This window comes from Eubalaena glacialis, chromosome 9 (genome assembly GCF_028564815.1).
Source record: "Eubalaena glacialis isolate mEubGla1 chromosome 9, mEubGla1.1.hap2.+ XY, whole genome shotgun sequence".
In the NCBI taxonomy this organism is placed as follows: Eukaryota; Metazoa; Chordata; class Mammalia; order Artiodactyla; family Balaenidae; genus Eubalaena; species Eubalaena glacialis.
In genome coordinates this window covers 122538191-122560104 of record NC_083724.1, presented here as the reverse complement: position 1 = coordinate 122560104, position 21914 = coordinate 122538191, and the positions used below count along the sequence as shown (strand labels likewise).

General features: G+C 46.9%; 1 protein-coding gene across 7 annotated transcripts in view; it reads left to right on the top strand.

The window, feature by feature from the left end:
• The window catches only part of CLCN3 (chloride voltage-gated channel 3), a 92199-nt gene extending 73679 nt beyond the window's left edge, over positions 1-18520 (top strand). For 3 of the 7 annotated variants that reach the window (XM_061200786.1, XM_061200785.1, XM_061200787.1), the window contains 3 exons: positions 2147-2363; positions 14178-14253; positions 15755-18520. In XM_061200786.1, coding sequence (XP_061056769.1) covers positions 2147-2363; positions 14178-14253; positions 15755-15913 — 452 coding nt within the window. In that variant the 3' untranslated portion in view covers positions 15914-18520. Of the gene's footprint in view, positions 1-2146; positions 2364-3155; positions 3487-14177; positions 14254-15754 lie in introns of all 7 variants that reach the window. The other 4 variants (XM_061200788.1, XM_061200789.1, XR_009702110.1 and 1 more) reach the window with 3 other exon arrangements.
• Positions 18521-21914: the final 3394 nt, after the last annotated feature.

Genomic DNA, 21914 nt, shown 5'->3' with positions numbered 1-21914 from the left:
CACTGAGTGGATGTACCGTGGAATACATCATGATTTTTTAAATCTGCTTCCCACTGATGGACATTTAAGATGTTCTCAGCCTTGCTATGATAAAAATTGCCGCCTCACATATCTGATAACCTTGTGTACTTGACGTTTTGCCTGTGCAGATGTAGGGAAATACTAGAAATGGAATCGCTGGACCAGAGAGTAGTGCGTCTGTAATTTTGTAAGGTATTTTCAGATTGCACGAAGTCGTGGTTCTGCCGTGGACTCTCTCACCAGGAGGAGATGACAGTTTACTGTGTTAAAGTTTAGTCCAAATGGAGAGACATTCCTCCTGTATTTTTTTGGTCCAGGTGTAAAAGTGAGGCTGAATGTTTTATAGATTTGTTTAAAATGAAGCATATATTTAATACTACATTTATAGTGTGAATTGAATCATCTTTCCTATTTTCCACCTTAAGGTATAAAAGTGTACTTGCTCCTTTCTGATTATGTGCTAGGAGCTGTGAGTTTTACAGGGAGATTCTTACTGCATGAGAACTCGAATACCGCTGACATATTGAACACGATTAGAAGGGTACATGGCACAGTGACAGTTAGGCTGCTCCCCTCGTTGTACTTTTCTCCTGCTCCCTCAGGAGCTTCTGTTCAAAGTAAAGCTTTAGCTTGTGCGCCTGGGAGAGAGGACCTGCTGAAGGTTTTCCCCATGGCAGTATTATTATCAGCCTTAGACTGTGAAACAGTGTTTACTCAATAATCCGAACTGCAGTACGTGGACCAGCCTTTTGTTTATCTCTCTGTAGGAGTTAAAAATAACTTTGTACCTGCTCAGGTAGTTGAAACACCATTTTATGAGTATAGAGACTTTTTTGGTTTCTAAAATTAATACAAGTGAAAGAGCTGTAGATCCTGGGGGATGTTTGGAATCTGTCACTACCAGGTTTCGCAGAGCAGCTGTCATACATGCTCACAGCACCTCCATTCCTCCATTCACAGGCCATTAGCCCGGTGCTCCTACGGGCCAAAAGCAGCTTAACGAGCATTTTTCAGAAGTCGTTCATGCCAGTCGCTGACGGGCTTTCTTCTTCTCCGTGCCCTTCTCATGCTTCTGAGGTGCTTTGAGGAATCCTAGCGCTAGAACGTCACTGACGGTGACAGCACAGTGAAGCAGGGCCTTGCTGGTCAGGAGTAGAAGGCATTGCAGTGTGTGTTTCTGAGCTGGGCTCACTGCTCGTGTAGGACTGATGCTTAATATTTTGGCTTAAATATTTTTGTGGCAAAACTCACGTTCGGAATATGTTCAGTATGACGAATACGATACTTGTACACACAGCTTTGGATTCATACTACCTAGGAGCATAAGCTCTTCCATTTTGCTTGTGTATTCTCTCCCTTTCGTGGGTGTCCTCCTCCTCCCCATGGTCTCTGCCCCTCCTCTGCCGTTTTCTGCATCTTGGCCACCTGTTGTCTCACAGTTTGAGAGGTGGCAGAGAGGAAGTAGGCACAGGACAGGAGCACTTGAGGTGGAGCCCCGGAGAGCGGGAATGAACGGAGCCTGTGCAGATAAACCTTGAAAGTCGGTTGGTGTCCGTTACGTGTGTAACTGTACTTTCAACCCACCTCATGACGCACCTAGAAAATTAAGCTTGAACGTCAGAAAAGAGAAAGAAGTAGCTGGTTCACAGAGGTAGGATAGACAACACGGTCCAGGCAAGGATGAGATTCTCTGTGGTCCCACCTCCAAGGCAGGAGGAGTGGCCCACGGCACAGGCAGGCCGCTCGGGGGTGCGCTCCTGTAGTCAGTGGTGCTCTCGTTACTTGTGTACCTTTAAAAGCCCGTATTCCCAACATGCTTCCTTGTCCCCCAGAGTGAGACCACAGCAAAGAAAATTATACCATGATATAATTATACCACAAGTATTTTATTTGCATGAAGATGATTTGTTATTGGTGGATTCTAATTCTATCTAATTTAAGAAATTGCTAAATGGCTTTTCAGTCGGTTTTTTTCTTGGTTAGGAAAATGGGAAAAGAAAGAGGGGACCAAAAGGATACGTTTATTCATTGTTTTAAATCTCTGAATAAGCAGGTTGTCCTGAAAACAAAACAAACAAAAGAAAACCTATCAATTTTTAATTTTTGGTCTTCTCTGTCTCTTCAGAGAGTGCCAGAAAAAAACAGGAAGGGATAGTGGGCAGTTCCCGCGTGTGCTTCGCACAGCACACCCCGTCCCTCCCAGCAGAGAGTCCCCGGCCACTGAAGCTCCGCAGCATCCTTGACATGAGCCCATTCACGGTCACGGACCACACGCCCATGGAGATCGTGGTGGACATCTTCCGGAAGCTGGGCCTGCGGCAGTGCCTGGTCACGCACAACGGGTGAGTGTGCTCAGTCCAGCCCCCGCCAGCCTGCGGGACCCTCTGGGGGAGCCCGGGAGGGGGGTGCCCAGTCTGCCTTTTAGGATCGGCCCCTCGGAGTCCCACTTACCGACGGTGAGCAAAGCGTCAACTGCCAGGTCTTTGCCAAAACAGAAAGTGACATTTGTCAGGAGCGCTTCGGAGCTGCAGGGAGCCCAGAAGCGTCATGGTGCGGGGTGGGCGGGGCCCAGCTGAGGGTGTTTCCCCTCTTAGAGGGCGGTGGAGCCCGCGGCGTGGAGCACTGCGGTCACCTGTTCTCTTTTTGTAAGTATTCCATGGTTAGAGTATTCATCTCCAGTACAGTAATAGCTTTCTAAGTGTTTTGCTGTTTACTCTTTGATTTATCATGTAATGAGGGAAATCAGATATAATTAAACGAGGTTTGTGAATTAGATGAAAACCTTTTGCAGACGCTTTGTTTCTGCTTTTCTGTGGTCTCCATCCACAAACCTTTTGAATAAAGTGCTGGCAGATGAACACCAGTGCACTTAAAATGTATAAGTTGATTTTTCTGCCCTTTGCACGTAAACTGGCCGTGTTTCCCCACGGTAGGAGTGTGGGAAGTACGGCCTGGCGGGTGTCAGGCAGCGTGGAGACGCCCTGCGGGCCCGGCCTCAGCGCGGGCCTCAGCCTGGCGTTGCTCCCCTGCTCCTGGGCTGGCATCTGCCTCCTGCCCTTTCTCTCTGGGCCCCTTGACCCCTACTGCGTTGCTCTTCCTACCTGGAATCCTCAGGGACAGTGTTCTACCTGCAGGCTGATGACAGCAAGGCTGGATTGTGTGTAGACGGGATGATTCCCCCGCGCCGCGTGAGGTTCCTGGGAACACCGCACACTTAGAGGACCCAGCGGTTTAACAAACAATCCCGTAGGGACAAAACACACGACCCCTCCGTAGAGAAAGGAGGGAAAGCGAACACCTCCCGCTGGGACACCGCCTTCGAGTTTCCGTTGACCTCTGCAGCCCCCTGCACAGAGGTGGTCGTCGAGGCTGGGGAGATGTGTCCAGGCACGTGGTCAGCACGGCACAGCTCAGGGGCCAGGTAGCCTTCCAGCTCGGAAGCCCAGCCTCTTGCTGCTTTATGTGGTAATTGACCGATAGAGTCTGTCTTCTTTCTTTGTGATTTCTTTTTTTTTTTTTTTTTTTTTAAACATCTTTATTGAAGTATAATTGCTTTACAATGGTGTGCTAGCTTCTGCTTTACAACAAAGTGAATCAGTTACACATATACATATGTTGCCATATCTCTTCCCTCTTGCATCTCCCTCCCTCCCACCCTCCCTATCCCACCCCTCTAGGTGGTCACAAAGCACCGAGCTGATCTCCCTGTGCTATGCGGCTGCTTCCCACTAGTTATCTATTTTACATTTGGTAGTGTATATATGTCCATGACACTCTCTCACCCTGTCACATCTCAGCCCTCCCCCTCCCCATATCCTCAAGTCCATTCTCTAGTAGGTCTGTGTCTTTGTTCCCATCTTGCCACTAGGTTCTTCATGACCTCTTTTTTTTTTTTTTTTTCCCTTAGATTCCATATATATGTGTTAGCATACTGTATTTGTTTTTCTCTTTCTGACTTACTTCACTCTGTATGACAGACTCTAACTCCATCCACCTCATTACAAACACCTCCATTTCATTTCTTTTTATGGCTGAGTAATATTCCATTGTATATATGTGCCACATCTTCTTTATCCATTCATCCGATGATGGACACCTAGGTTGCTTCCATGTCCTGGCTATTGTAAACAGAGCTGCAATGAATATTTTGGTACATGACTCTTTCTGAATTATGGTTTTCTCAGGGTATATGCCCAGTAGTGGGATTGCTGGGTCATATGGTAGTTCTATTTTTAGTTTTTTAAGGAACCTCCATACTGTTCTCCATAGTGGCTGTATCAATTTACATTCCCACCAACAGTGCAAGAGTGTTCCCTTTTCTCCACACCCTCTCCAGCATTTATTGTTTCTAGATTTTTTGATGATGGCCATTCTGACCGGTGTGAGATGATACCTCATTGTAGTTTTGATTTGCATTTCTCTAATGATTAATGATGTTGAGCATTCTTTCATGTGTCTGTTGGCAATCTGTATCTCTTCTTTGGAGAAATGTCTATTTAGGTCTTCTGCCCATTTTTGGATTGGGTTGTTTGTTTTTTTGTTATTGAGCTGCATGAGCTGCTTGTAAATCTTGGAGATTAATCCTTTGTCCGTTGCTCCATTTGCAAATATTTTCTCCCATTCTGAGGGTTGTCTTTTGGTTTTGTTTATGGTTTCCTTTGCTGTGCAAAAGCTTTTAAGTTTCATTAGGTCCCATTTGTTTATTTGTGTTTTTATTTCCATTTCTCTAGGACCTGGGTCAAAAAGGATCTTGCTGTGACTTATGTCATACAGTGTTCTGCCTATGTTTTCCTCTAAGAGTTTGATAGTGTCTGGCCTTACACTTAGGTCTTTAATCCATTTTGAGTTTATTTTTGTGTATGGTGTTAGGGAGTGTTCTAATTTCATACTTTTACATGTACCTGTCCGATTTTCCCAGCACCACTTATTGAAGAGGCTGTCTTTTCTCCACTGTATATGCTTGCCTCCTTTATCAAAGATAAGGTGACCATATGTGCGTGGGCTTATCTCTGGGCTTTCTATCCTGTTCCATTGATCTATATTTCTGTTTTTGTGCCAGTACCAAACTGTCTTGATTACTGTAGCTTTGTAATATAGTCTGAAGTCAGGGAGCCTGATTCCTCCAGCTCCATTTTTCGTTCTCAAGATTGCTTTGGCTATTCGGGGTCTTTTGTGTTTCCATACAAATTGTGAAATTTTTTGTTCTAGTTCTGTGAAAAATGCCAGTGGTAGTTTGATAGGGATTGCATTGAATCTGTAGATTGCTTTGGGTAGCAGAGTCATTTTCACAATGTTTATTCTTCCAATCCAAGAACATGGTATATCTCTCCATCTATTTGTATCATCTTTAATTTCTTTCATCAGTGTCCTATAATTTTCTGCATACAGGTCTTTTGTCTCCTTAGGTAGGTTTATTCCTAGGTATTTTATTCTTTTTGTTGCAATGGTAAACGGGAGTGTTTTCTTAATTTCACTTTCAGATTTTTCATCATTAGTATACAGGAATGCAAGAGATTTCTGTGCATTAATTTTGTATCCTGCTACTTTACCAAATTCATTGATTAGCTCTAGTAGTTTTCTGGTAGCATCTTTTGGATTCTCTATGTATAGTATCATGTCATCTGCAAACAGTGACAGCTTTACTTCTTCTTTTCCGATTTGGATTCCTTTTATTTCTTTTTCGTCTCTGATTGCTGTGGCTAACACTTCCAAAACTATGTTGAATAATAGTGGTGAGAGTGGGCAACCTTGTCTTGTTCCTGATCTTAGTGGAAATGGTTTCAGTGTTTCACCATTGAGGACAATGTTGGCTGTGGGTTTGTCATATACGGCCTTTATTATGTTGAGGAAAGTTCCCTCTATGCCTACTTTCTGCAGGACTTTTATCATAAATGGGTGTTGAATTTTGTCGAAAGCTTTCTCTGCATCTATTGAGATGATCATATGGTTTTTCTCCTTCAATTTGTTAATATGATGTATCACGTTGATTGATTTGCGTATATTGAAGAATCCTTGCATTCCTGGAATAAACCCCACTTGATCATGGTGTATGATCCTTTTAATGTGCTGTTGGATTCTGTTTGCTAGTATTTTGTTGAGGATTTTTGCATCTATGTTCATCAGTGATATTGGCCTGTAGTTTTCTTTCTTTGTGACATCTTTGCCTGGTTTTGGTATCAGGGTGATGGTGGCCTCGTAGAATGAGTTGGGGAGTGTTCCTCCCTCTGCAATATTTTGGAAGAGTTTGAGAAGGATAGGTGTTAGCTCTTCTCTAAATGTTTGATAGAATTCGCCTGTGAAGCCATCTGGTCCTGGGCTTTTGTGTGTTGGAAGATTTTTAATCACAGTTTCAATTTCAGTGCTTGTGATTGGTCTGTTCATATTTTCTATTTCTTCCTGGTTCAGTCTCGGCAGGTTGTGCATTTCTAAGAATCTGTCCATTTCTTCCAGGTTGTCCATTTTATTAGCATAGAGTTGCTTGTAGTAATCTCTTATGATCGTTTGTATTTCTGCAGTGTCAGTGGTTACTTCTCCTTTTTCATTTCTAATTCTATTAATTTGAGTCTTCTCCTTTTTTCTCTTGATGAGTCTGGCTAATGGTTTATCAATTTTGTTTATCTTCTCAAAGAACCAGCTTTTAGTTTCATTGATTTTTGCTATTGTTTCCTTCATTTCTTTTTCATTTATTTCTGATCTGATCTTTATGATTTCTTTCCTTCTGCTAGCTTTGGGGTTTTTTTGTTCTTCTTTCTCTAATTGCTTTAGGTGCAAGGTTAGGTTGTTTATTCGAGATGTTTCCTGTTTCTTGATGTAGGCTTGTATTGCTATAAACTTCCCTCTTAGAACTGCTTTTGCTGCATCCCATAGGTTTTGGATCGTCGTGTCTCCATTGTCATTTGTTTCTAGGTATTTTTTGATTTCCCCTTTGATTTCTTCAGTGATCACTTCGTTATTAAGTAGTGTATTGTGTAGCCTCCATGTGTTTGTATTTTTTACAGATCTTTTCCTGTAATTGATATCTAGTCTCATAGCGTTGTGGTCGGAAAAGATACTTGATACGATTTCAATTTTTTTAAATTTACCAAGGCTTGATTTGTGACCCAAGATATGATCTATCCTGGAGAATGTTCCATGAGCACTTGAGAAAAATGTGTATTCTGTTGTTTTTGGGTGGAATGTCCTATAAATATCAATTAAGTCCATCTTGTTTAATGTATCATTTAAAGCTTGTGTTTCCTTATTTATTTTCATTTTGGATGATCTGTCCATTGGTGAAAGTGGGGTGTTAAAGTCCCCTACTATGATTGTGTTACTGTCGATTTCCCCTTTTATGGCTGTTAGTATTTGCCTTATGTATTGAGGTGCTCCTATGTTGGGTGCATAAATATTTACAATTGTTATACCTTCCTCTTGGATCGATCCCTTGATCATTATATAGTGTCCGTCTTTGTCTCTTGTAATTGTCTTTATTTTAAAGTCTATTTTGTCTGATATGAGAATTGCTACTCCAGCTTTCTTTTGATTTCCATTTGCATGGAATATCTTTTTCCATCCCCTCACTTTCAGTCTGTATGTGTCTCTAGGTCTGAAGTGGGTCTCTTGTAGACAGCATATATATGGGTCTTGTTTTTGTATCCATTCAGCCAGTCTGTGTCTTTTGGTGGGAGCATTTAATCCATTTACATTTAAGGTAATTATCGATATGTATGTTCCTATTCCCATTTTCTTAAATGTTTTGGGTTTGTTATTGTAGGTGTTTTCCTTCTCTTGTGTTTCTTGCCTAGAGAAGTTCCTTTAGCATTTGTTGTAAAGCTGGTTTGGTGGTGCTGAACTCTCTCAGCTTTTGCTTGTCTGTAAAGGTTTTAATTTCTCCATCAAATCTGAATGAGATCCTTGCTGGGTAGAGTAATCTTGGTTGTAGGTTTTTCTCCTTCATCACTTTAAGTATATCCTGCCACTCCCTTCTGGCTTGCAGCGTTTCTGCTGAAAGATCAGCTGTTAACCTTATGGGGATGCCCTTGTGTGTTATCTGTTGTTTTTCCCTTGCTGCTTTTAATATGTTTTCTTTATATTTAATTTTTGATAGTTTGATTAATATGTGTCTTGGTGTGTTTCTCCTTGGATTTATCCTGTATGGGACTCTCTGTGCTTCCAGGACTTGATTAACTATTTCCTTTCCCATATTAGGGAAGTTTTCAACTATAATCTCTTCAAATATTTTCTCAGTCCCTTTCTTTTTCTCTTCTTCTTCTGGGACCCCTATAATTCGAATGTTGGTGCGTTTAATGTTGTCCCAGAGGTCTCTGAGACTGTCCTCAGTTCTTTTCATTCTTTTTTCTTTATTCTGGTCTGCAGTAGTTATTTCCACCATTTTATCTTCCAGGTCACTTATCCGTTCTTCTGCCTCAGTTATTCTGCTATTGATCCCATCTAGAGTATTTTTAATTTCATTTATTGTGCTTGTCATCGTTTCTTGATTCCTCTTTAGTTCTTCTACGTCCTTGTTAAATGTTTCTTGCATTTTGTCTATTCTATTTCCAAGACTTTGGATCATCCTTACTATCATTATTCTGAATTCTTTTTCAGGTAGACTACCTATTTCCTCTTCATTTGTTAGGTCTGGTGTGTTTTGACCCTGCTCCTTCATCTGCTGTGTGTTTTTCTGTCTTCTCATTTTGCTTATCTTACTGTGTTTGGGGTCTCCTTTTCACAGGCTGCAGGCTCGTAGTTCCCGTTGTTTTTGGTATCCGTCCCCAGTGGCTAAGGTTGGTTCAGTGGGTTGTGTAGGTTTCCCGGTGGAGGGAACTAGTGCCTGTGTTCTGGTGGATGAGGCTGGATGTTGTCTTTCTGGTGGGTTCGTCCACGTCTGGTGGTGTGTTTTGGGGTGTCTGTGGCCTTATTATGATTTTAGGCAGCCTCCCTGCTAATGGATGGGGCTGTGTTCCTCTCTTGCTAGTTGTTTGGCATAGGATGTCCAGCACTGTAGCTTGCTGGTCGTTGAGTGAAGCTGGGTCTTGATGTTGAGATGGAGATCTGTGAGAGATTTTCGCCATTTGGTATTACGTGGAGCTGGGAGGTCTCTTGTGGACCAGTGTCCTGAAGTTGGCTCTCCCACCTCAGAGGCACAGCCCTGATGCCTGGCTGGAGCACCAAGAGCCTTTCATCCACACGGCTCAGAATAAAAGGGAGAAAAAATGGAAAGAAAGAAAAAAAGAGGATAAAATAAAATAAAATAAAGCAATTATAATAAAAAATAAGAAAAAAAATTATTAAGAGTAAATTTATTAAGAAAAAAAATTTTTTTAATTTTTAAAAATAGATTTATTAATTTTTTATACTAAAAATAAGAAAAAAATTATTTAGAAAAAATTTATTAAGAAAAAAAATTTTTTAATTTTTTAAAATAAAAAATATGAAAAAACTTATTAAAAATTTTTTTAAAAATAGAAAATAAGGAAAAAATTATTAAGAAAACATTTATTAGGGAAAAAAAAAAATTTTTAAGCCAAAAAAAAAAAAAAAAAAAACGGACGGACCTAACCCTAGGACTAACGGTGAGAGCAAAGCTATACAGACAAAATCTCACCCAGAAGCATACACATCTACACTCACAAAAAAAAGGAAAAGGGGAAAAGTTAATATATCCTGCTCCCAAAGTCCATCTCCTAAATTTGGGATGATTCGTTGTCTATTCAGGTATTCAACAGATGCAGGCACATCAAGTTGTTTGTGGAGCTTTAATCCGCTGCTTCTGAGGCTGCTGGGAGAGATTTCCCTTTCTCTTCTTTGTTCGTACAGCTCCCGGGGTTCAGCTTTGGATTTGGACCCGCCTCTGCATGTAGGTCGCCTGAGGGCGTCTGTTCCCCGCCCAGACAGAACGGGGTTAAAGGAGCAGCTGATTCGGGGGCTCTGGCTCAGTCAGGCCGGGGGGAGGGAGCGGTACGGAGGAGGCGGGGCGAGCCTGCGGCGGCAGAAGCCGGCGTGACGTTGCAGCAGCCTGAGGCGCGCCGTGCGCTCTCCCGGGGAAGTTGTCCCCGGATCACGGGAGCCTGGCCGTGGCGGGCTGCACAGGCTCCCGGGAGGGGCGGTGTGGAGAATGACCTGTGCTCGCCCACAGGCTGTTTGGTGGCGGCAGCAGCAGCCTTAGCGTCTCATGCCCGTCTCTGGGGTCCGCGCTGATAGCCGCGGCTCGCGCCCGTCTCTGGAGTTCGTTTAAGTGGCGCTCTGAATCCCCTCTCCTTGCACGCCGCGAAACAAAGAGGCAAGAAAAAGTCTCCTGCCTCTTCGGCGGCTGCAGACTTTTTCTCATGCACCCTCCCGGCTAGTTGTGGTGCGCTAGCCCCTTCAGGCTGTGTTCACGCAGCCAACCCCAGTCCTCTCCCTGGGATCCGACCGAAGCCCGCGCCTCAGCTCCCAGCCCCCGCCCGCCCCGGCGGGTGAGCAGACAAGCCTCTCGGGCTGGTGAGTGCTGCTCGGCGCCGAGCCTCTGTGCGGGAATCTCTCCGTTTTTCCCTCTGCGTCCCTGTTGCTGTGGGATCCGCGCTGATAGCCGCGGCTCGCGCCCGTCTCTGGAGCTCGTTTAGGCGGCGCTCTGAATCCCCTCTCCTTGCGCGCCGCGAAACAAAGAGGCAAGAAAAATTCTCTTGCCTCTTTGGCAGCTGCAGTCTTTTTCCCAGACTCCCTCCCGGCCAGCACCGAAGCCCGAGCCCCAGCTCCCAGCCCCCGCCCGCCCCGGCGGCTGAGCAGACAAGCCTCTCGGGCTGGTGAGTGCTGCTCGGCACCGATCCTCCGTGCGGGAATCTCTCCGCTTTGCCCTCCGCACCAATGTGGGTGCGCTCTCCTCCGTGGCTCCGAAGCTTCCCCCCTCTGCTACCCGCAGTCTCTGCCCACGAAGGGGCTTCCTAGTGTGTGGAAACCTTTCCTCCTTCACAGCTCCCTCCCACCGGTGCAGATCCCGTCCCTATTCTTTTGTCTCTGTTATTTCTTTTTTCTTTTGCCCTACCCAAGTACGTGGGGATTTTCTTGCCTTTTGGGAGGTCTGACGTCTTCTGCCAGCGTTCAGTGGGTGTTCTGTAGGAGCAGTTCCACGTGTAGATGTATTTCTCATGTATCTGTGGGGAGGAAGGTGATCTCCGCGTCTTACTCTTCCGCCATCTTGCCCCTCCCCCCTGTGATTTCTTAAACGACTGTTTTCTTGGACAGTATATTAGCCTGTATTGGGTGAGGAATAGAAACAGAAAGCTAGAGAACTCAATCCATGATTGGTGTTTCCACTGTGCCAACCAGTTAAGATAAGTCTAGGTAACAGGAAATAAATCATTTGAGGAATGCAGCTCTTGATCAAGGGCAGGGAGTCTGACGATCAAATGCCACAGATACCGATGGGAGAAGAGATGTATGTTGTAAAATAACTACTTTCTTCTGTTTAATGTTTAATTTAAAGAATAATGGTATCAGACTTCATGGTTTAAAAAGCTTAATAAGTACACGCTAAATGCAGTACCTTTTCATGAAGGTTTGGGGTCCTTTTAGCAATGAATGGCTCACTTGGAAGCCGAGCTGAGTGAGTTGGCTTATTAAACGTTGTCCTGCTCTGTGTTGCTCTCTGTGCCTGGCGTGGTTTGTCCTCTTATGTCATAAAAAGTGTGGATGTCCTTCTCCAGTCCTGGTGAAGCACGTCACAGGCTGTGTGGGTTCATGCCCGTCGTGCACTCTGCTGACGGAGTTCAGGTTCTCAGCAGCACGGATGCTGGAAAGGAGTGAAGGGGTGGGGGGACAGCTGATGAAGATCTTACCTGATCCCGCCTGTTTGTAAGAAAGCGTGGGGTGGGAGGTGGCTTTTTATGTGTATTGGCCTTGATTATATTTTCCTTACTTCTGTCCTTCAAGGAAAATAGATTGATAGCTAAAAGAAGAAGAGAGCTCATCTCTTCTGCATTTTAGTGGAGAGTCTAATGGTCAACATGTTACAGTTTATACTGGGTCCTTCGAGGTGGAAAATAACTATGTGTTTGGGGGGAAGAAGACCTGAGGAACCTAGACTCTGAGATGCAAGGAGAAAGTGAGACTAGGCGGGTGTCTGGCAACGTCGAAGGTGCCCCACGTTTTGTATTCTGATGAGCAGAATTTCTCAAAATCTTTTAGTCTTGGTGGAACCAGCAGGATGTTAACTAGAACGGCTCAGAAAAGAGGTCCGTGACCATGTGCGTTTGTGAAGTGTTGGATTAAATACAGTTGAGGTTCTTTACTGTGGAGCTTCTCAGAGGGAGCTGAACAGCAAGCGTGGTTTTCCAAACGTGCACCCTTTAGGGGAGGAAGACGGGAGCAGAGGCGCTCCTGGGACTGGTGTTTCTTGGAAACCAGCAGTGACACTTTGGGAAGATGCTGGGTCGTGCCCTGTTTACTCTGATGTCATTGTTCGCCCCCCCCCACCCCCCCCGCCAGGGAACAGAAAATTGTTTTCTACGTGAATCACATTTTGCATTGATTTTCCTTGCACTTCTGAAAGTAATAAAGCAGCACTGAATTTGCCCTTATTACTCTCAAATCTCTTTTCTCCAGTAACTAAAGAGAGGAAATATGTGTGTTTCCTCCTTTTTAGGGCTGTTACTTTGTAAATACAAAGATTACTTTAGAAGTCTATAAATTTGCCATTGTGTCTTTAATAAATTCGTGACTGTCCTCACTGTTGTGTAACTTGCGGTTTGGCAGAGGTTACTAACATATTAACTGAAATTAATCATTGTATGTAACTGGGTAGAACAGAATGGGTAAGAATTAAACTGGGATTCTTTTACTGAATTGTCAGGATGCTCACATTTCTTGATTCCAGCTATAAATGCAAGTGAATTGATGGTTTTTGTCTGTTTTACCTCAAACATTGTCAGAGAAGAACATCTACTAAGATAGTGTTTATTTTATGTAGTGCATTTTTTGAGCTTTTTGGAGGGAAACTGGCTCCCATGCTCTGAGAACTGTTCAGTTAGTTTGTCTTTGTTCTTAAGGAAAAGTACGTTATTTTAAAACATAACGAGAAAACATTAGCAAAGAACCTGTTTCTGCCTTTCTCATTCCCTACCCTCCCTGTTTGCCGCCCCGCCCCGAGCATCCCCTAGTGACTGCTTTTTAACTGACATCGGTGGGGGACCAGAGCCTTTGACTGAACGAGGTCCCCTGTGACTTCTTCAGGAAGTCGGGGTGGTCTGAGGCAGTGCCATACAGAGCTGACTTAACCGGATCATAGGGACATCCAGTCACCCTGAAGGGCACGCTGGATGGGCTTTCAGAATTCAAAGATTAAAGCTTTTTAGGGTTCTTGACATTCACTGTCTGTATTGCCACACATTGTAGTTGAAGTCATTCACTTCCATTATAAAGCCAGTTACCAGAATTTTGTTTTAATGATTAAAAAGCAGTTGAATTATTTTCAAGTACCCTCATGAGAATTTGTTTATCATCTTGCTTGATGTTATAATAATGATATTAACCGAGAAATAATCATTATTTAGAGAAAAATGTATAAAATTAAAAAATCATTTTTATTAAGCTTATTTTAAGAAGCAGAATTTGGCAGGTCCTGAAAATCAGGGAGCGCATGTATTAGTCAGCTTTATTTAGTGTGCGTTTTCTTTCATTTTAATTCCAAGTAATAGTCACGGGATTTCTTAAGTCTCTTGACAGGCAAGAGGCTTGGAGGCCAGAGCCTGAGGAGCCTGAGCCTTCTCCTGCCTTTTCCCCGGTGAGGTGGATCCAGTGAGGAGGGCCGTGGGCTGACATTTCAGAAATGAGAGAAACACTTTCCTCTGTGGAAAGAACACTGAAAATGAAACTCCATTTTAGAGTTTGATAGCTGTGATAGATGTTGTTTCTTTGTACTTTTTTGTAGTCATCGTCATTGTGAGCTTTTGATTTTTAATTTAAAAAGGATAACCACCCACCAGTGTTTCAAATAGGATCGTGTCACTTTGGAAAGTCAGTAGAATTCATGCCGTGGGACCTGGGATTTCAGATCATTTCTGTGTTTGTTTTTCTAAAGCTCATTAAAGCATTCTTATGGTTCATGTTTTAATTTTTTCTCGCATTCTCTATCATTATGATTGGAAGCCCCTCCCGCCTAAGTTCTCCCGCAGTCATTAGCATCACGTGGTCTGTTGCAGGACCGTCTTGGGGATCATCACCAAGAAGAACATGGTAGAGCACCTGGAGGAGCTGACGCGGCGCGCCGAGCCCCTGGTGATCACGCAGCTGCTCCCCAGACCCGGGGCGGGGGGTGGGGGGGGGCGCACTGTGACGTGACCGTGCACCCGGCACGCGCCGCCGGACCGCCGGGGCCGAGGCGGGAACCTGGGGCCGTGACCCTCCCGCCCCCGCACGCACGCCCGCCCGCAGTCTGTCCGCGAGGCTGGGGGCGTGTCCAGGCCCCACCGTAGGGAGGGCCAGCGGGTTCCGCCTCCCGTCAGGGTCTTTCCTTGGATTTGGGGCTGTAGGCAGCGTGGTCGGCGGACGAGCGGACCCTCTTGGACGTTCTTGCGGCAAATACGTGCCCTCGCGGACGACCCGCTCTGTTTACAGTGCCCCCCAGCCCCACCCCGTCTCTGTCTTGTTCCCTGGTCTTTGGCCGTCTCGTGGGGACTCTGGCTCAGACGTGGCTGTCACCGGCCTCCGTTCTCTGCCGTACCCGCAGAGTGCCCTTCGCAGGCTGTTTCTGGAACGCTGTCAGCAGCTTTGAGAGGCCACGTGCGGTGGTTCTCACTGGCTCTCTGTCCCAGTGGGGTCATGACTAGAGATGATTTTGAATCATCTGATAAGTGGCCTGGCTTTGGCAGTTACTGCCTGGAACTGTCTTGGCCTGCAGTTGCCGTCCCTCCGTGAGACCTGTCCCAGTCCAGCGCCGATCAGGCACCCCTGTTGTGCGCTAGCCCTTCGCAAGTGTTTCATGCATCCTTTTTTTAAAAAAGCTACTAACCAGAAGAGTAAGTAGCTACCCATCCATTCTGCTTTCTGCTTCATCTATAATCATCCTTTAGGACTGCTTCTTGACGTTTTCACCTATCTTTTAATGTAAGCATTAACAACTCAGACTTTCATAAAAGCACTGTATCTTAACTTGTTTGACCAAAATCAAAAAAGGAAGACATTGATGACTGTACTAGAAATTTGGGTTGTCTTAGAGATTTATTCTTCGGATTCTGAAGTTTGGGATTGAAATTCTGTGTTGACCATTTTATATGCATTTTATCTCAATTGTATGTGCTTTCATGTAGATTCTGCATACAACTGGGCAATCCTTAAGTTATTTTTTTAAAGTTAGTTCATTTTGGCTTTAAAAAAAGCGGAACATTGAGGGGATTTGGTCATCAGACACTTCTTTCTTGATGCGGTGGGAACGAATTTTCCTTCTCAGGTGGGGTCAGCGTCCTTTTCTGTTCTACATCCTCCCGTCTTTGTCCCTTTCTCGCTGGCACGCGTTACTCAGAGGGGCTCTGCTTCAGGGGGGCCCAGTCCTCAGTCTCGGGGAAAGGACACCGAGCTGTTAGTGACGTCGTTCTCGCTATATCCAAGGATGGGTGCTGGGTGTTTAATTACCTTTACCAACAAAATGCTTTTAGAAAATACAGAATCAGGCTGCTTGCTTTGCTCTACTCCTGTCCACAAAAAGGGTTTAGCTATGAATTTAGCTCCTCTTTTCTTTTCCTTTTAATTTTAACGGCAACCTTCTGTTTATCCTTTTCAGACGCCTCCTTGGTATCATCACAAAAAAAGATATCCTCCGTCATATGGCCCAGACGGCAAACCAAGACCCCGCCTCCATAATGTTCAACTGAGCCCCGTGACGTCGGAGGGAGAGGAGGCCGGGGAGGAGGCCCGCCTGCTGAGCAGCACCGTGCTTTAACCCGCTTCAAAAAAGGAAATAGAAAAGCCGGGCCGCTGCAACATGGTTTGCAATACTGCTGGTGGAATGGAGGAGTTGTTTGGGGAGGGAAAGGAGAGAGAGAAGGAGGCGAGTGAGTATCTCCCATCCCACGAGGGCAGCACGTGGTCTCCTGTCTGCGCTGGATGCGCTCAGCCCGGGGTGTGGCCTGGGCCTCCCTCCACGGGGAGGGCGCCCGAGCCTGACCCCGGCCTCCGGCCCCCGGCCTGCTCTCCAGCACCGCAGAGACGTGCCTGTTTCGGGAGGGATCCCTCTGAGTCGAGCCATCTCTAAGACTGCAAGGTCTTGCCCTTTTTTAATCAAAACTTTTCTGTTTAACTCATGAAGTGTACAGTTAAAGCGTTACCTTTCTACATTCCGGACGAGCTTCTCCCTCTCCCCGCCACCCCTTCTCTCTTGCGCTCTAACAAAGCCTCTGTAAGTTGGTGTGCCCTTTGGAAGCAGTCCTTTCTCATATTGAGATGTACTGAGGTTGTACTGAGGTTTCACACACAAGAAGGGAGTGTTTCTTGTGCCCTTAACCCTGTAGTTTGCCCCATCACGAGATGCTCGGTGCAGTCACGTGTGCGCCGACAGAGGCCCATGGCACCGGGAGGACCTCCACGGAGGAGAAACGAGCTCTCGCTTGGGTGCTGTGTGGTTCAGAATCAACAATGGTGAACTTGACTTGTGAGGATAAACAGTTTTCTTTTTGCTTTTTTTTCCGCCCCTCTCTGACTTTACGGATAATGTGACCTGGTCGTATGCAGATTTTCTGTTTCTAAAACTCCTATAATACACACGTACTGTTGCGCGTAAGGAGACAAGATGCTGCTTCATTGACAGTGACGAGAAGGAAGAATTCTGTTTAGCTGCACCTGGTATGAGTTGCATGTTTTAACACTGGAATTTTCTTTTTCTTGAAATTAGATCAGTCTTTTTCTTTTCTTTTCTTTCCTCAAGGTGTTTTACTGCTGACACTGAAGAAGAAATGTAATTCATAACTTGCACTAAATGTATATTTCTTTCTTAAAAATTTACCATTCTTATTTATATTTTTATGGATTAAAATTTATAAAATGCAGATCAGTTAATATCGCACTTAAGTAATTTTACCTTTTTAATGTGATTTTTGTAGACTAATTCAGACTTAGAAATATGGAGATACGAACAAAGTTTACAGTGGGAACAAGGGTTTAAGATGTGGTTATGGTTATTTCTCTGTGATCAGATGTGTACGGAAACCTTTTCTGATCTTTCACTGCCATCCCCTGGGTTGTCTTCTGACCTGTCCATTTTGACTCATTAACTGGAAGCTGAAACTACATATTATTTTGCAGATTAAAACCAAAAGTTTAATACTGTTAACCTTTAAAAGAAAAATAAAAACAGTAGAATTGCAGAGTTGGCAGTTAAAACGTTAATCTGAACAGAACCTGTGAATCTTTGCATAGGTCGCATCCAGGTGTCCAGTGACGTTTTGAATCCACACTGCACTTTTTTGCAGGATGAGTTGAAAATGTACTGGGATGTGTTTGGAATTGTGGGTTTTGGAAATATCTGACTTAATCGTGGTCTTAATTCACTATTGGCAAAGGCAGTTTACTTGAAGCACTGGCCTAAAAATTGTGGATTATGTATTTTTGGAGGCAAAAATGAATTTTTACAGACAGACATTTTCTGAAACATAACTGGCAATGAGCTGTTTTTACATTTTAGCAGGGGTTCTTCACTTCCTGGTTCTTAATATATCTGTAAGATCTGTGAGATCACGGAAGATCTTTACGATCTGGAAGGTTTATAAGATCATGAGGCCAGATTAGAGTGACAGTTGAGGGTTGAGCAAAATGTTAGGAATTTTGTGAGACCTTCTGAGTTTTGCTGTGTGCCTGCAGTTAGTGTTTTGTCCCCGTTCCTCCCCCCTTGGCTGCCTCCACGCTTTCTTCCTGGTGTCTGGAGGTCAGTCCTTCCTGAATGATGGTCCTGTGCGTCTCCTCTCGACCTGTCATCCGTGCATTTGCCCCGAGAGGCATGGCCTCATGAAGTCACACGTGGCGTGGATTTTGTCTCCCACGTTTCCTTTCCGATTTCAGGTCCTGCTTCAGAGACTGACATCTTGGGCGGATGTTGATTTTCTTCTCGGTGTGTCCGCCCTGCTGAGACAGGGGAGGTGGGGGCCGTGTCTCCAGTGCGCTGGTGGTTGTCTGCGTCAATGTGTTCCACTTTTCCTTTTGGTACGTTGGGGTGTGTCTGCTTTTCAGCCAAAGGAGGGAACACTGGAGACCATGAGATCGATGTGCCTGGCTCATTGGCAAACGGATTGACCGATGTGGGTGGAGTGCCTCATTTGAGTACCCTTTTAGAGAAGGTATGATGAGAATGGGCAAGGGTGTCAGCATCTCTTCTTATTCAGCATTGTTTTCAGTTTTGGCTCATGAAGACTGCTTAGTTTGTTAATCTGTGATGTTGCCTAGAGCTGTATTTATCTGTTTTTATTTATACTCATGTAGTAAAGCTGCATATCATTACAGTAAAAACGGTTACTGTGATGAGTCAATCAGAAACTCTATTAAAATCTGTATGACAGTGTGTGGTTTGGCCTTTGATTCCCTCTGTCACCGTCCCCCGCAGTCACTGCTCTCTCCGTGGTGCAGCCGAGGTGCCCGGCGCGCAGCCTCGAGGGTGGGGGGGAGGGTCCCGCGTCTCTCGCGTTACAGGGCCGGTGCTGTCCTTTGCAAGCAGGAGCGACAGGGGGACAGACGCTGGGGTAACAGCGCGTGGACGTACCAGCGATGGTGTCGGCAGCGTCCGCGGGCCCACAGAGAGATGGCTCTCAGTTTGCTGTCACACCCCTGAAAGGAGACGCGTAAGTCAGCGGCACCGTGTGCTTTTAAGAACGAGTGTGGAGGTTTGCTGAGAGAACTTCCCGCGAGGAGGTGGTGACAGGTGCGCTGTGGAAAGGCCTCCGAGGTGTCTGGCGGAAGGAGCCCGGTCCCCACGCGCCCGGTGGGCGTTGTGTCATCGCTCTCGCGTGCCGTTCACTCGGCACGTGGTGGGCACCGACTGTGTGCTCAGCGCCGCTCCCTGCTCCCGAGGCCTCCGGGCACGCGGGGTGTCAGATGCTGACACGTGTCAGGGTGCGCTGTGGTGGTTGCCGAGCACGTGTGTTTATGCGATCCTGGGGACCGCGCGCCGCTGGGACAGCCGGTGACTCGGGCAGAAATCCCCCGGCTGGGAGGGTCGGGGGACACAAGCCACGGGGGGCGGAGATGCTGGTCGTGTCCGAGGGGCAGGGTGACTCATGAGCGCACCGTGGGGGCGGCAGGCTGACGCAGTTCCCCGCGTGGGGAGGAGCCACGCTGAGCACGCGTCCCGAGGCGGGAGCCCCGGCAGGTGGGGGGCGGGGCTGGGGCGGGGCTGGGGCGGGGCGGGCCTCCGGCGCTCTGCGGGTCCAGACCCTGGGGGTGGGGGGGCTCCTGAGGCTCGGCCTGGGGGGCGGGGCGTCCGGACCCTCGGGACGTGCAGGGCTGGAGCGGGGTGCCGGCCGTCAGGTCTCCCGGGCTTCGGGCCAGGGAGCTCGGAGCACCGGTTGGGTTGGGCAAGGGCGTCCCGTGGACGGTTGTGTGTCTGAGGTGCGTGTTCAGGACGCAGGCCTGACCTCAGCCTCCTCGTGGGGCAGGACGAGGCCACCGTGGGGTCGAGCGGCCAGGGCAGCGTGAGGCCGGGTGCAGAGAGGTGGGAGAGGTGGGCCCCCCGGGCGCGTGAGTCACGGTCGCCGACAGGTGAAGGCAGTGAGGACGAGAGTCGGCCCCGCGGACGTCACTGATGACTTTGGCCGGGGCCGGTTCAGCGGGATCCGGCGGCGGCGGCAGTCTGACGAGAGGGAGCTCTGCAGAGATGGGAAGGGGCTGAAGGCATCCGGGGCCACTTCCGGAAGCGCGATGTGTGATGGAGGGTGCTGTGTTGTAAGCTGCGGGATATTATGGCTTGTGTTGTTGTTCGTGGTGTTATAAGGACACAGCGGGCCCCGACGGAGGCCCTGTACCAAGCCCACGTCACCAAACCGCGGCTCAGTCCCTCAGCTAAGGGCAGGTCCAGCCCCCGGCAGCCTGGAGGTGCCCGGTCAGCACCAGTGAGGTCATCCGCCACGGGCCCCTCTGTCCTCTGCAGGTAGGTCACCTGAGCCCCAACAGGGCGCCGTCCCCCCTTGGGCCCAGGAGGGCGGCCCGTTTTGCACAGCCCCTCCTGCTCGGACCCCCTCCTGCTCGCTGGATGGGATGAATCGCTGAACACAGCCAGCAAGGTCTTCGGGGTTTACTCCGTTGGATTTTGCTTCTTTTAAGCAGTGGGGATGTTTGAGGGAGACTCACTGCTCTGAGAGGGGAGTGGGGGGGGCCTTGAGTAGCAGGAGGGACTCCAGGGGGCGGGGAGCAGATTGGACAGGTGGCCTTGAGCGGGAGCTTTGAGCCGGTGCGAGGGGTGTGTCCTTGTGGAGACAGTTGAGATCACGGTCTCGGGTGAGGTTTATTGCTTCCGCTTATTTTCTTGGGTGAATCATTCTACATGTGTTAGAGGTTACACAGAAAAAACTTTTCAAGCTCCAGGTGTGAGCTTAGCTAAATTTGAGCTAGGTAATGATTTTGTTAAATTCTGATTGGGTCAAGGTGCTTTATTCATGAAAGAGCCCAGGTACTTAAAATGAACAGGAAGGCAGGTGGCATTTGGAGGCTGCAACAGCCATCGAAGAGTAGATAAAAATATGTAGTAAACGAGGTTTCAGAGGACTGTGCCTTCAGTGCAGGAAAAAGGTAAGAAAGGAATGCTTGGTGTCGGACTGGCAGGAGCTTGTTCTTGAATGACCAAGGCTCGGTCCTTGGAAGGCCAGTCCCTCCTGAAACGTGCTACCAGCCCTCGGACACAACTGCTGGGCTTTGAGACTGGAAATGTCTCTACTTCACAAGACTCTCGTCCTCAGGAAGCTCTGCTCACAGCTATAGCATCCAAATTGTAACCGCCACGTTCTTGGCACTCCTGTCCAAATCCTGTCTTGGCTCCAGTATACCCAGCTTTCTGAAGATTTGCACTCAGGTTTGTGTAAGGTATGGATGAAAAGCTGAAGTTTTTTGTCCCCTTTCATTTATTCCTTGGTAGGAAATCCTGTTGAAATCCGCATTACTGATCACAAGAAGGCAGATTTTAAAGACTTACATTTGAGATTGTTGGATCAACAAACAGCAAAGTTAAAGGAACCTAGGATTTCTAGCTGAGCAAACCGTTTTAATGGAAGACACTTGAGTTTCGTAATCAGTATTTTAGATAAATGTGTTAACTACTTCTGGATACTGCCACAGTACTGACAAGCACCCTAGAAAGTAAAGAAATCTGTGGGGAAAAGCTCAAGAGCTTCTTAAAAGGTTATGTTATTTAAGACCAAACGTGATCTGGTTTTTCCCGAATCAAAGCACGTGTGAGCTAATTGTTACTGTCACATTTTAACGTAAAGCAGCTCAGTGTTCAGATGGGCCCAGGTAGCTGCAGGCAGGGCCTCACGTAACGGAACTGTGTCCGTTCTTAGAACGGGAGCCCTGCTGTCAGGATGTGGACGTTCCTGGACGGGAGTGAAAGGGAGGGAGAGGCGGCATCAGCCGAGTCTTAACTGCCCACAGCGGCAGCATGGCCGTGGGGAGGAGGACGGCTGCCGCACGTGGGCTGCAGCAGAGGGGACTAGTGACCCCAGAAGTCAGGGCTCCCCAACTTCTGGGCATCTCACCAAGCAGTTCCCCAGACCGTTCCCCTGGTGCTGAGTGCGGGCCACTGTGGTTAACAGATAACGTGTGTGTTCAAGAGTTTGCGCTACTGAGGGACCTTAAAGCCCACAGCCTCACCAGGGAGTGAGTCCTGCCCCCGTCAAACTCCTGCCCGTCTCCTCGCCCTCCTGCCACGAAGAGTCCGGGTCTCAGGTGGGTTCTAAGGAGGCGGCTGA